Source organism: Dendrobates tinctorius, unplaced genomic scaffold, assembly GCF_039654945.1.
Source record: "Dendrobates tinctorius isolate UK_male_01 unplaced genomic scaffold, ASM3965494v1 ptg000017l, whole genome shotgun sequence".
Classification (NCBI taxonomy): Eukaryota; Metazoa; Chordata; class Amphibia; order Anura; family Dendrobatidae; genus Dendrobates; species Dendrobates tinctorius.
In genome coordinates, this window is record NW_027361685.1 from 6,189,281 (window position 1) to 6,204,433 (window position 15,153).

General features: G+C 45.1%; 2 protein-coding genes across 2 annotated transcripts in view; one reads left to right on the plus strand and one right to left on the minus strand.

The window, feature by feature from the left end:
• The window catches only part of LOC141082416 (uncharacterized), a 197,179-nt gene that overhangs the window by 44,802 nt on the left and 137,224 nt on the right, over nt 1-15,153 (minus strand). The window lies entirely within an intron of this gene.
• LOC141082262 (uncharacterized) lies at nt 1,144-12,475 on the plus strand. Its single transcript, XM_073566201.1, has 7 exons — nt 1,144-1,254; nt 6,601-6,750; nt 6,880-7,059; nt 7,133-7,256; nt 7,340-7,437; nt 8,099-8,189; nt 10,915-12,475. Exons 2-7 carry the CDS (start codon nt 6,673-6,675, stop codon nt 12,270-12,272), a joined length of 1,929 nt encoding a protein of 642 aa, XP_073422302.1. The 5' UTR covers nt 1,144-1,254; nt 6,601-6,672; the 3' UTR covers nt 12,273-12,475.

Consider the following 15,153-nt stretch of genomic DNA (forward strand, 5'->3'; position numbering starts at 1 on the left):
TTACTGGGTATTTATAATCTGTCTCTCCCCTTTTTCTTTACCCCATTTATGTAAATAAATCCTTAATAAAAACTACTTTACCATAAAAGGCGCCCGCTGGGCGCCCAAGGCACGCGGCTGATCTGTGCCGATTTGGGGATTTTTTCTCTCTAATAAAATCGCAGGTAAAAAACTGCAGAAACTTTATTAAGTGCAGAATCAAAGCTTTTCTGTCCTCTAAAAAGCTCAATAAAAATGCGACTTCACCTCTGCACCAAGAACGCATCAAATAAGGGGGAGAAGATCGTTATTGTAGATGGTGCGGATCCTGCAGAAAACAAAAAACACCGTATTTCTGCAATGTGTGAACACGGCCTTACAGACACAAATAAGCCGGATGTCGTATAGTGATGCTACATAAAGAGGAGAACGTTCTGGAGGCTCCGACTGTGAATGAAGGCACAAAAAATAATCCCCAGGTCCCACGCACGCTGGACCAGACAGCCATGAATCCACCTGCTCATCTCTAGTCCCAACTGTCCCGGATACAGCGGACAGTCCCGGATTTGGGTCTACACCCTGCAGTCTCAGGCGTCTGCTGAATTTCCCTCACTACCAGCGTCCCTCTGACAACTCCTCCTGCCGGGGGAGAAAGCAGAGGTAAGTGGCCGTGGATTAGGGTGAGGCCAAAATTTGCTGCTATGTGCGCCGCATGATCTGTGCCTCTATCTGTGCTTCAAAAGTTGTGAGGTGTGCACAGTTACTTGGTGTAACACTGGTGGATGTGGACCCACTGCACCATCGGCCAGGCTTACTCTAGAGAGGTGTAACTAGGTGTCCACCAGGACTTCACTAGGGCTACTGGTGGAGAGGATAGGCTGGACAGCTGGTAGACACCAGGAACTACTCCAGGGTAGTCCCCAAGACAACCTCAGCTGATTGGTGGGTCAGAGACATGTGTGAGGTACAACAGGCAAAGTGAACTGCCTAAGAACCAACATCCAGCAGAGAGCAGCTGGTGGAGCTGCCTAATATAGAACCTGCCGGCACGGGATAGGCTGGGGAACCTAATCTGTGAAGGACACAGCAGGGTTAAATTCCTGTAGAGACTTGCCAATCCCCCAAGGCTAAATGGAGGCAACATGCTGAGAAGCTGCAGTCACCATAGTGAGTAGGGAGGCGCTGAGAGGCCATGTGAGGCACCACCATAACACCTGGTTAGGAGCCCACTCAGATGTCCCTGAGCTGAACCCTGCGCTGCACCTCGGAACAAATGTAATATTATCTTCACAGCCAAGTGGTAAAGAAATCAGTGACACCTGTAAGATAAAAATGCCCATTACTCACTTAGATGACTTCCCTGAGGGGTACAGTGTCTGAAATGGGGTCACTTTAGGGGGTCGTATGTTGTCCACAAACATCGGGGGCTTTACATTTGGCCCCACAAGAGAGAACTGCCAAATTAGTGCTCCAAAAGCAAAACAGTGACTCTCCCCATTGGAACCCGGCCGTGTGCAATCATTCCTGGCCTCAGGTTTATGGAGAAATTTCTGTGTAACCTGTGGCTCCATTTTGACTCTAGGAGGGAGAGAAAAAAGCACCACTGCATGATAGCGCACACTGACGCAGAGGTCCTCTTTATCTCAACCATTACAACGCTTGGATTTGGGACATTTTTCATGTGGACTTCCTCTATTGAGAGTTCCCTGCCTCTTAGTGAAGGATACATTATCCCAGTATTTACCTTATATAATAGAGAACTGTAAGGCCGATGTTAGGATCTTTTGGTCTATGAGTATTTTGTTCTGGCTCTTTTTTATCCTTATACCAAGATGGACTCCGGTTTACCCGAGATTTTCCTGCCGGTATTAGACAGGGGGACCTCTTTATGCCAATGATTAGAACCTTGGGTTTGGGTTACTTCCTATTGGGACTATTCAAGAGTTCCCTCCATTCACATGGAATAACATATTGTCCTACTATCTAGCTTACACAATTGAGGATGAGAGTGGTGGATAGTTCCTACTGGCTCACGAGGACTCTGCTTCTGGTTATTCTTGGAACTGTTAGGTGTGCAGATAGGGGGAATCCCTCTTCTAGTTTTCCTAACCTTATCTTGGGTCTATTAGGAGGGATATATCACGATAGTACACACTTTTCAGTATGCAACAGTTTATATATGTTTTTTGTGGGCGATACGTGTGTCTTTCCTCTATTCGGATTTGATGGGGTATTCCCGGCTCACTTTTGGCCACACTGTCCCTCAAATATGGGGTATATGTATATACTCTTTCAATAATAAATCTGTAGCTATGACTGTATTGCTCAGTTATTATCCCCCCCCTTATTGTTTCCATTGATGGCCTGGCTGTTCCTTGCATGGCAGCCCTTTCCCAGGGAGTGCTGTGCTATTCCTTGTTATTGGATTGTTGATATTGGATATATATAGGCCTTTTTGATGCACTTTTTCATAGGATTTTACCTTGAGACATTCTAATGCGTATCTTTGCCATAAATCATTGATTTCGGATCTATATATAGGCCTCTTGATGCACTTTTTCACAGGATTGCACCTTGAAATACTCTAGTGCGTATGTTGGCCATAAATTATTGTTTTAGACATCATTTCATTTTTCCATCAATTAGATCCTGGATGTATTAGAGAGTTTTCTGTCCTGGATCATTCATTATTAAATGGTCATCATTATTATAATGGTACATATATATATATATATATGTTTTGTATTTATGTGCTGTTGTCCTCCTTGTCTGTGTGTCTATGTATGTCCAGTCCGTTTATGTGTCTTTGTCTCCCGGGAGCTGCGCGCACTTTTTCATACATCAATATGAGCTCACTACTGGTTGGCTTAGCGCATGCGCGATTCTAATGCGGCTCAGGCATCTAGGCCTGCGTTCCACTAGACGCAAGCGCTGTATGAATGTCAGCGTGAGCCTCCTATAGGCCGGCATGGCGCATGCACGGTTGTAATGCGGCCTAAATGTTTGGGCCCTGCGCTCATGACCGGGACGCCGGTTTTTTTCACTCCCGGTTCATTCTAATGAGAGGATGTCCCCAGCACACCGGAACATCTTTATGGACACCTGCAAGGTATTTAAGCCCTATGGATCATCATCTCCATACTTCCCCTGACGAAACCGTACAGGTTACGGCGATACGCGTGGGGTCATGGTCTAGGGCTTGGCATCCATGGATCTGCATTCTATTTGTGGCATATGATCTCTTCTGGTAATATTATTACTTTTTAGCTCCCCCTCCTTGGCTCTTTTACTGGGCTACTTGCATATTCAAGGTCGGACTCTTGCCTCTTGGTGACCTGGACTCATTGTAGTCCTGGCTAGATTGTATCAGGGGGCCCTATTGAGTTTAATGGTCTTTATGGCAGTTTTGGTCATGATTCTATATTGGTTGACCACACTATGCTTAGGGTCTTGTAAGTCATCATGAGCCATAGTAGCAGGGAGAGTGTATTATATCACCTTAAATTGGACCTATTTATATATTGTGTATGTCTTTATGCTAACATGTTTTCTGTATTGTAGACATCATGGAAGCCATAGTCTTGTGATTTTACTTATGTTTTAATTTTACATAATTCCGTGTATCAATATAGATTATTTCATTATATTATAATCTATCTCTGGGTCAGTGTGCGCTATCATGCAGTGGTGCTTCTCTCTCTCCCTCCTCTACTTGTTATTTCTACTGCTGCTGTACCTGGCCATATGAATGATTTTGTGATGGTATCAAATAGTTTACTGTGCCCAGAAATCTCCTTGTCTTCCATTTTCACTCTGTGAAATTTAAAAATTTGAGTCTAAAACATTACACCTCGTACACACAGGGCTCCGCTCCGTACACCTCGTACACACAGGGCTCCGCTCCGTACACCTCGTACAGACACGGCTCCGCTCCGTACACCTCGTACACACGCGGCTCGGCTCCGTACACCTCGTACACACAGGGCTCCGCTCCGTACACCTCGTACACACGCGGCTCGGCTCCGTACACCTCGTACACACGCGGCTCGGCTCCGTACACCTCGTACACACGCGGCTCGGCTCCGTACACCTCGTACACACGCGGCTCGGCTCCGTACACCTCGCACACACGCGGCTCGGCTCCGTACACCTCGCACACACGCGGCTCGGCTCCGTACACCTCGCACACACGCGGCTCGGCTCCGTACACCTCGCACACACGCGGCTCGGCTCCGTACACCTCGCACACACGCGGCTCGGCTCCGTACACCTCGCACACACGCGGCTCGGCTCCGTACACCTCGCACACACGCGGCTCGGCTCCGTACACCTCGCACACACGCGGCTCGGCTCCGTACACCTCGCACACACGCGGCTCGGCTCCGTACACCTCGCACACACGCGGCTCGGCTCCGTACACCTCGCACACACGCGGCTCGGCTCCGTACACCTCGCACACACGCGGCTCGGCTCCGTACACCTCGCACACACGCGGCTCGGCTCCGTACACCTCGCACACACGCGGCTCGGCTCCGTACACCTCGCACACACGCGGCTCGGCTCCGTACACCTCGCACACACGCGGCTCGGCTCCGTACACCTCGCACACACGCGGCTCGGCTCCGTACACCTCGCACACACGCGGCTCGGCTCCGTACACCTCGCACACACGCGGCTCGGCTCCGTACACCTCGCACACACGCGGCTCGGCTCCGTACACCTCGCACACACGCGGCTCGGCTCCGTACACCTCGCACACACGCGGCTCGGCTCCGTACACCTCGCACACACGCGGCTCGGCTCCGTACACCTCGCACACACGCGGCTCCTCTCCGTACACCTCGTACACACGCGGCTCTGCTACATCCACCCTGTAAACCCCTCCTGACCCCACACAGAAACTTCCCCTCATCCAGCACCATGACAACCAGCACAGCAGTGTCCTGCACACACTGAGGCCCCTGATCATGTGACCCCTGACTCCTCCCCTCCTGTGACCTCACCACAGGTCCTGTGCACAGAGCAGCCATATATGTGGCAGACACTCCTGGATCTTCTGCTTTCTGTGCTGGTTCCTCCTGTGAGTCCTATTAACCCTTTCGCTCCCTGTCTTCTCCTTTCTGACAGGACAATCTCTGAATTCGGACAGTGTGACAGGAATTTCAGCAATGTGGAAGGAAGAAATGACAATTTTCCTGTTTTCCTCACAGAAATGTGACTTTCCCCCAATGTATCATTGTCCTACAGGTGACAGGAGCGCTGAGGCCGCACAGTGCGCCGTGTCTCCTGAGTGCCGATACCCCACAGGCTCGGGAGGGAAGGGGCGCCATTGTGGCTGGGATAGACGGCGGACGCCGTGTGACGTGTGAAGAGCGCCGACACCAGAACAGCAGAGACCCCACAAGTGGCCCCATGTTACCCCCTCCACCTCTGGGGGCTCATCTAGGGGGCCGGGAGGATTATTAACCCTCAGGGGGCACAGAATTGTGTAACATTGAGCGGAGGAATGAAATGTTCCCACTAAAATGTCGCTCCGTCCCCAAGTCTGTAATTATCACACGGGAGAAGAGGAGAAAACAGAAACCACTTGTTCCACAATTTCCCCTGAGCGCCGATACCCCATAAGGGGCCGGACACTCCTCAGGAGGGAAGGAGCGCCGTCTGACAGGGCAGAGTCTGCTCTTATGGTGTTAGGGGCCATGTCACATTATCAGAGCCCCCAATAAGAGGCGCCATGTTACACCCGCCACCTCTCAATTACTCATCTGTGGCCCAGAATTTTATACCATTGGGCGATGAGGAAAAAATAATTACATTTTACCACAAAAATAAGTTTTCTCCCCAGAGCAGCCATAGAAGCTGTCAGTGCTGAGAGAGACTGGATTGTTGCAGCTGCCTGAAGAAGGAGCCGCTGTGCTCTGCAAGCTGCAAACATACTATTATCTGGTTATAAAGGCGTCACTCCGAGAATAGTTATATCATCATTGGGCAGAAAAGTCTTCACATCGATCTTGTAATATAGGAAAGTCTAAGGCCAGAAATAAACCCCATAAATCACTGTACATGGAGACTTTGGGATCAGATCATTTCTGTCCGTTGTGTTTGTGGAAACTAAAAATCTTTTCTAAAAGCCTCAAACTTCTGTGTGTGACTCAGAGCTGAGATCTAACGTGAGAGAAGATTCCAGTGCGGGGAAGACGGGAAACCTTCATATAGACGGCCGGTGGGGATGGAGGCAGTGACCGACTCTGGCCACATCTGTCTCTAGAGCCGCAGTAGAAGATGAAGATGTCGTCCTCATCATGAAGGAGTTATTTCTCATGTCGCGTGTAATGAATATCTCCTGCAGTATTGCTAATGCCGATTCCAGTGTCGGTAATGAGACGAGAATTAGCGTTATGGAAGATGAGTCTATGAGGAACGTGTTCAGCTGCCGACTCCGAGGAGGAAACTGCTTGTTGTCTGTGGCCTAAATATATAGGTTTTATTAGTAGATGTCAGGGAAGAAAACTAAACCCTGTAAGATAATAAATCTCCTCCTATGTTTCCCTTATTATCTCCAGTAATTGTATTATTACACAGGATTCTTATGATGTTACATCGGATCATCTTCTCATTCAGGTCTCTACAATATCGGATCCTCTCAGTGAAGATCTTCTACAGAAGAGAATTTTCCTGATTTCCCCATCAAGGATGGATATGGACAGAGACAAGATGGCGGAGAGGATATTACACCTCACCCTAGAGATCCTCTTCCGTCTCACTGGAGAGGTGAGAGATTCTGATGACGTCACATTACATCATTCTTATCTGTGGGAATAACAGATGGACAGAACTGGAGAGGTGAGGACTCTGGAAATGTCTGGAGTGAGATTTATTAATGTGTCTCTCCATAACCAGGATTACACAGTGGTGAAGAAGACCTCTAGTGATCGTTGTCAGGACCCTGTGTCTGAGGGATGGGTAAGACCCCTGAGCCCAATCACGGGGCCTCCACCTCACCCCCTGATCCATGAGGACATCAATGACCAGAAGATCCTAGACCTCATCTACAAGATGATTGAGCTGCTGACTGGAGAGGTGACACTGCTGGGACATTATACAGTAACATTATGAAGGGATCGGGGGATGACGGTATCATTGTATGTGTCAGGTTCCTATAAGGTGTCAGGATGTCGCTGTCTATTTCTCCATGGAGGAGTGGGAGTATTTAGAAGGACACAGAGATCTGTACAAGGACGTCATAATGGAGGTTCCCCAGCCCCTCACATCTCCAGGTAATAGACAGGACTAAATACACACGGCCTATAATTATCTGTATGTAGAGAATGAATTCAGTCCCTGTATGTGTTTCCTCCAGATCTATCCAGTAAGAGGACAACACCAGAGAGATGTCGCCGTCCTCTTCTTCCACAGGACTGTAACCAAGAAGATCCCAGTGTTCCTCAGGATCATCAGGTAGATGGAGAGAAGGTGTCAGGAGATCTCCCCTATGATGTGTAGAGTGCTGTGACGGTCTTGTGCTCAGTCTTGTTTTATGTCACCATCCTGTTAGCTCTTCTCTAATCTTGCTCTCGCTTGTCAATGTTTTTTTTTAAATGTTGTGCCCAGAACTGGACACAGTGTTCCAGAAGAGATCTGACCAAGAAGGAGTAGAGGAGAATAATTATTTGACGTGATGTAGACTCTATACTTCTCTTAATACATCACAGACCTTGTGTTGGCAGCGGATTACTCACAATTCTCCCCAAGCGTGTGACAACAGAACTTGTTTTTTTAGGAACAATATATGATAAGCTTAATAGATCAGGAATAAATCATTTGAGTGTCTCTCTCTGTGCAGCATCTACAGCAGGCTGCTTCTCTCTTACACAGACACAGCAGGAAAACAGGAAATACAGTCACATGCTCTCCCTGTGTGAGCCTCTGTGAGTTTTTTTTTGAACTTTATAAACAGCATACAAATCTAGCAACTAAACACTCATTGACAGGAATGGAGTTGTTGCACTAAACCTATTCCAACAACTTGTATAATGAGAACGATGGATATGGCAGGATTAAAGCTGATCATTGATGGGACTTCTCCATCAGTCTGTGACTTTTACAATATTTGTTTCAGGGTGAAGATCTGACCCATATTATTACTACAGAGACATATGTGAGAGATGATGAGTCGTGTAAAGAGGAGATTCCCACATATGACTACCCAGGTGAGTAGTAACCACTGAATGCAGAGAAGTCACAGATTCCTCTCAGTCACCGGCTGTGGCTGCTTTATCGGTGGTGTAGTCCGGCCGTATTACCATGATCACCATTTTGCCTCCAGACCACAACATTCTCCTCCACCCAAAACTGTTCAAATGACTTTGGGCATTGAAAGCCCTTTTCTATAGAACTTACGACCTGGAGGATCCACCTACCCCCCTGGGATTAGAAGATGTTGACGGTTCCCTGCCCAGATCTGTAAACTATAAAGCCAAATGACAGCGTACGTAGAATGTGCTGACAAGTTATAAAATCACTTGAAGAAAAATATTATGCTGGGCCTGTAAGAGAAAGTGGAGGGTAATGATGCTGTTGGCTTCCTAGATCCCTGAGATCTAATTTCAGGGCTGAAATATCATCTCCCGATATCTTGATACCGAGATCTCCATCTGCGCTTGTGCCGCCCCCCCAGCAGCCATGTTCACAGAGTCCACCACACAGGAGGAAACCATGGACATGCGGGGGGTTCTGGCCTTTCACGAAATGTCGGCAGAGTCCCCCCGCAGCAGCGGACTCCCCGGGCAGCAGCACCAGGCACCCCAGCAGCACCAAACAATCGCAGCGGTGCACTGCACATCGGACCCACCCTCATCCCACCCTGCCGCTTGCAGCATCACCCCACCTTTGCCTCCTCCAGCAGCGACTCTGGGACCCCGCTTCACCACAGCAATAAGACGCATGGATTATAAGAAACACCACCATTTTATTAAAAAAAAAAATTCCTATTTTTCTCCTCAAAATTTGGGGAGCGTCTTATAATCCCAAAAATACGGTAACATGTTTTTTTATTCTAGTTCTTTTTGTACAGGTTCATTTTGTATGGTAGTCTGATGATGGTGGGATCGGCCTGCCTCACTTATCTGAGTCTGCAACTACCTGGTAGCCTTTAAAATAAGGTCTCCATTACCTCTGCCAGATGCCTGAGATCTAAATATAAGACACATCAGCTCTGCACTATTATAAAAAGTTCTCTATGAATATTTAATATTTCTTCTTGAAACTCATCTGACAGAAAATATTGGCCCTTACGATAGTTTAGATTGCCAAGAGCCACCGTGCCCCAAACTATAATTACCCAGAGAGTTTTCACCAGGATAATAGGAAACAAATGGACCTTACAAATTATTCTCCAATGTCTCCTGAATCCAATAATCCCCTATATATGGTTGTACACTACTTTCTGGGCACATGGTAGGGTAAGAAAGGAAGGAGCGCCATTTAGCTTTTCGCACACAGATCTTGATGGAATAGTTTACACACACGATGTATTGGGAGCACTGTTAGTGATCACCTGTCATATGAAAAGATGGCCACCACGAGAAGGCTTGGCTCTATCTACTCTATTTTCCAGATCCCAGTGATTGCCTTGCTCATCATCCCTTAACCCCTCTTCATGGATCTGGAATTACACAGAGACCCCTAGGCTTGGGCCATGGTGTTACCTGCTATTCTGTGGGGTGAGATGGCAAGAAGAATAGTCAGGTAGTTGGTCATAACCAGGAGGGCAGAGAAACTACAAAATCAGAAGACACAAGTGTAGTCAGTAAGCGGGCTGGGATTACACCAGGAAACAAATACACCAGCTGAGCACAGAGGACTGAAGCAGAGGAGAACAAGGCTGTATCTGGCAGATTCCGGGAATAGGCTTCAAGCTTTAGTAGGGTTTGGTGCTTTCTATTTGGCTTAAGCAGGTAGCAGATTGCTACCAGATTGCTGGACAGCACACAAACCCATACTGCCAGGCTGGATGAAACTACTGGTCTCAGGCACCCTAATCTTAGTGGCTGGACAGAGCCAGCGCCACCCAGAGCTTCTGGTTTCAACGTCTCTTCTATTACCAGCAACGCCTGCACAATAAATAAAGCGCTGCTTGGTGATGGAACCAAACATCGCAGGAGCAGATTCCAGTGGAGAGGGGACACACCATCTGCAGATGCCCTAATATAACAAAATTACAGGAAACTAAAGCAGTAGAAATCCCCATAAAGTGACTCCATTATGGAAATTATAACCCTCAGTGAATTATTCTATGGGAGTAGTGACACTTTACGGAAATTAGCTCGCACTGGATGTTGCAACATGAAAATTGCACATTTGCCATTTTATTATCCAACACATAATGCCCAGATTGTGCTCCAGGAAACACACACCGTAAATTAAGTGGGTTCTTCTCACTATAGTAATGCCACATATATGGATGCTAAATATGGTTTGGGCGCACTACAAGGCTCAGAAGAGAGTGGATATTTGACTTTGGGAGAGCGGATATTGCTGGATTGGTTTATGGAAGCCATGTTGCTTTTCAAGAGCTTTTGAGCCACAAATATTGTGGAAACCTTTTGGTTTTCCTCTGACAGATGATGGACCTTAGTGGTGTCTTGTGTTTCCGTGAGATGAGTAGAAGTTTTATTGGTATAATTTTGACCTATATAACATTGTTGGCTTTTTATTCCATGTTTGGGAAGCAGAATGAACAAACCATTGAACACCATGATGCACTGGTTCATGCTATGAGGTTTTCGATTAGACTGTGAACTGTCGTTGTCTTGGAGAATAATTCAATATTTTTAAAAAGCTTGTATTTTTTTATGGACAGCTTAAGTAGAAATGTCCAAAAGTATAAAATTTGAAGATATTTTATTCAAAATTATTAATTGGTTTTATTTTTAGCAGATGACTGCACCAGGAGATCAGAGGGAACGCTGACATCTTCAATTTTTAAATATAATGATCTTGAGATCTCACAGAATCCAATTGAAGTGAATGACATTACTCCAGATATACCATCATCCCTTCACAGCAAAGATCTGTCATCTGATCCTATGAAACAGGTCCCATCTTTTGGCTCATTACCAACTACTAAGGAAAATCAAAGTCACAATATAAGCAGTAAAAAACTAATTGATTCTAAAGGAAAGGAGCCATTTTCATATTCAGAACATGGAAATAGTTTTCTTGAAAAGACTTTTCTTAAACATGAAAAAATTCACATAACAGAGAATAGATTTTCCTGTTCAGATTGTGGGAAATGTTTTACTCAGAATTCAGATCTTGTTACACATGGGAGAATTCACACAGGGGAGAAGCCATATTCATGTTCAGAATGTGGGAAATGTTTTAGCCAGAAATCAGATTTGGTTAGGCACCACAGAACTCACACAGGGGAGAAGCCTTTTTCCTGTTCAAAATGTGGGAAATGTTTTACGCAGAATTCAGATCTTGTTACACATGAGAGAATTCATACAGGAATGAAGCCATATTCATGTTCAGAATGTGGGAAATGTTTTAGGCAGAAATCAGATTTGGTTAGGCACCACAGAACTCACACAGGGGAGAAGCCTTTTTCCTGTTCAGAATGTGGGAAATGTTTTAGCAATAAATCAGATTGTGTTAATCACCAGAGAACTCACACAGGGGAGAAGCCATTTTCCTGTTCAGAATGTGGGAAATGTTTTAGCAATAAATCAGATTGTGTTAATCACCAGAGAACTCACACGGGGGAGAAGCCTTTCTCCTGTTCAGAATGTGGGAAATGTTTTCGCAATAAATCAGATTGTGTTAAGCACCAAAGAACTCACACAGGGGAGAAACGTTTTTCATGTTCAGAATGTGGGAAATGTTTTAACCAGAATTGTCATCTTGTTAATCACAAGAGAACTCACACAGGGGAGAAGCCTTTTCCCTGTTCAGAATGTGGGAAATGTTTTAACCAGAAATCAGATTTGGTTAATCACCATAGAACTCATACAGAGGAGAAGCCTTTTTGCTGTTCAGAATGTGGGAAATGTTTTAACTGGAAATCAGGTTTGGTTTATCACCATAGAACTCACACAGGGGAGAAGCCTTTTTCCTGCTCAGAATGTGGGAAATGTTTTAACTGTAAATCATATTTGTTTAAGCACCAAAGAACTCACACAGGGGAGAAGCCTTTTTCCTGTTCAGAATGTGGGAAATGTTTTGTGAAGAAATCATCTCTTCTTAGTCACCAAAAAACTCACACAGGGGAGAATCCTGTATCATATTCTTAATGTGGGAAATGTTTTCTACCGAAATCAACTCTTAATAAATATCAGGGAAGTCATATGGGGAGAAGCTTTTTTCATGTTCAAAATGTTGGAAATATTTTAACTCAAAATTGTATCTTCTTAAAGGTGTTGACCACTACTAGGACAACCCCTTGTCATTCCTCATGTTTGGCCATGTTACAATAAAAACACTCATTGTACGAGAATGATCAGTACTAAATATATTGGACAGCCATGTCAGACTGAGCTGCCATCTTGGAAAAACTTTCGCTAACTAACTTTGCAGCTAATGAGATGACCTTATGGGAGCTCTAGCCAGAATGGAGACATAAAATGACATCAGAGCCATTAGCAGGTATGGTTGGCATACTCAAGGGTTAATAGGGGTAGCTGCAGGGCATTGTGAGAGTAAATAATGGTGTCATATGGTAGTAAGTAGTGTCTGTGATGAGGACAATACAGTAGTCAATATGTGAAGAGTTATGTGAGTAATGACATTAGATAAAAGGGACATGGGGATTTATGGACTGTAATGGAGTTTGGTGAAATACTCCTAAATATTGTCATTTTGTATTATCACTTTCTTTAGTATTCTAGAATATGTCTTCCCTGCATTATGAGGTTATCATGTATACACCTTTTACCACTATATGTAGCTCGTTTGTCTAACCATATATATATATATATATATATATATATATATATATATAAAAAAGCCCAAACGAGGTCCGCCATATATTCAGAAGTAGAAATCAACAACATGGCCTACAAACGTTACTCCCATAAACAACATTTCAGTATGAAATATATCTGTATTACAGCAAAACACATAAAAAAATGTAAAAAGAAGAGATTATGCATAGAAAAATCATCAGGTATGTATATAAAACGTATCTAAATCTGTCCCAAAATATAGTTTAGAAAAATCCTTTACATATATATAATTGTAAATGGAAAGCCCATATGGAAGAAGTATAACAATTACAGTGCCTCGCGAAAGTATTCGGCCCCCTGGAACTTTTCAACCTTTTCCCACATATCATGCATCAAACATAAAGATACCAAATGTAAATTTTTGGTGAAGAATCAACAAGTGGGACATAGTTGTGAAGTCGACCGAAATTTATTTGGCCCATTTACTTTCAGTGCAGCAAACTCACTTCAGAAGTTCATTGTGCATCTCAGAATGATCCAAAATTGTCCTAAATGACTAATGATGATAAATATAATCCACCTGTGTGTAATCAATTCTCTGCATAAATGCACCAGCTCTGTGATAGTCTCAGGGTTCTGTTTGAAGCACAGAGAGCATCATGAAGACCATGGAACACAACAGGCAGGTCCGTGATACAGTTGTGGAGAAGATTAAAGCTGGATTTGGATACAAAATGATTTCCAAAACTGTAAACATCCCAAGGAGCACTGTGTAAGCGATCATATTGAAATGGAAGGTGTATCATACCACTGCAAATCTACCAAGACCCGGCGGTCCCTCTAAACTTTCATCTCAAACAAAGAGAAGACTGATCTCAGATGCAGCCAAGAGGCCCTTGATCACTCTGGATGAACTGCAGAGATCTACAGCTGAGGTGGGACAGTCTGTTCATAGGACAACAATCAGTCGTACACTGCACAAATCTGGCCTTTATGGAAGAGTGGCAAGAAGAAATCCATTTCTCAAAGATATCCATAAAAAGTGTCATTTAAAGTTTGCAACAAGCCACCTGGGAGACACGCCAAACATGTGGAAGAAGGTGCTCTGGTCAGATGAAACCAAAATCGAACTTTTTGGCAACAATGCCAAATGATATGTTTGGCATAAAGGCAACACAGCTCATCACCCTGAACACACCATCCCCACTGTCAAACATGGTGGTGGCAGCATCATGGTTTTGGCCTGCTTTTCTTCAGCAGGGACAGGGAAGCTGGTTAAAATTGATGGGAACATGGATGGAGCCAAATGCAGGACCATTCTTGAAGAAAACCTGTTGGAGTCTCCAAAAGATCTGAGGCTGGGATGGAGATTAGTCTTCCAACAAGACAATGATCCCAAACATAAAGCAAAATCTACAATGGAATGGTTCACAAATAAACATATCCAGGTGTTAGAATGGCCAAGTCACAGTCCAGACCTGAATCTAACCGAAAATCTGTGGAAAAAGGTGAAAACTGCTGTTCACAAACGATCTCTGTTGTGAGTTCATTTTTCCCTTCACCATTGAGGTCTGATGAACTCCCTCCTCTGGTGAAGGAAGGTAGTGAGGCTGATTATCAAACACCTGGGCAGCTAGATTATGACTGGGTGGCTGGAATTGAGGACTGGATATAAGGCTGCCGATGCCCTTCTTCCTGGCTGGTGATTTTCCTGCTGGATTCTTGGAGACCAGTCTGATTCCTGCTTCTCAAAGCTAAGTTTTTCTGCTCTGCTTTGTACTCTTCAGTTTTGTTTTTGTTTTGCCTTGTTTTTTGGGAGTTCTGCCATCCCCGGCTGGGGGTGATCTGAATTCCATTTTTGTCTCTGATCTGTTGATCTTTTGCTCTGTCTTCAGAATATACCTGAGTGCTGATATAGTCTTTTGAAGCCTAGCGACTTCAGGGCCTGTTTTTCCTACGGTTGGCTCATTTTGATAGGGTTTTTGCGGATGTTAGACAGCAGCTTTCCTATCCTGTCCTATGTAGTTAGCTTGGGCCCCATCATTTGCTCAATCTATCTTTCTATCTGTGTTAGTGTTTTCATCTTGCTTCACCGTCATATGTTGGGGGCTGCCTATTGCTTTGGGGTCTGCTCTGGGGCAGTTTAGTTTTTCCCCTTTCTGTCTTTAGGCTATCTAGTTCTCCGGCTGTGATCGAGGGGTCTAGGGCACCGTAGGAACCCCCCACGGCT

Bases quoted from the DNA above. Each gene is read 5' to 3' on its own strand.
- LOC141082262 (XM_073566201.1), top strand. From the start codon at position 6,673: ATGGATATGGACAGAGACAAGATGGCGGAGAGGATATTACACCTCACC. The intron at 7,060-7,132 runs GTGACACTGCTG...TGTATGTGTCAG, and splicing joins TTGAGCTGCTGACTGGAGAG to GTTCCTATAAGGTGTCAGGA. The intron at 8,190-10,914 runs GTGAGTAGTAAC...TTTTATTTTTAG, and splicing joins TCCCACATATGACTACCCAG to CAGATGACTGCACCAGGAGA.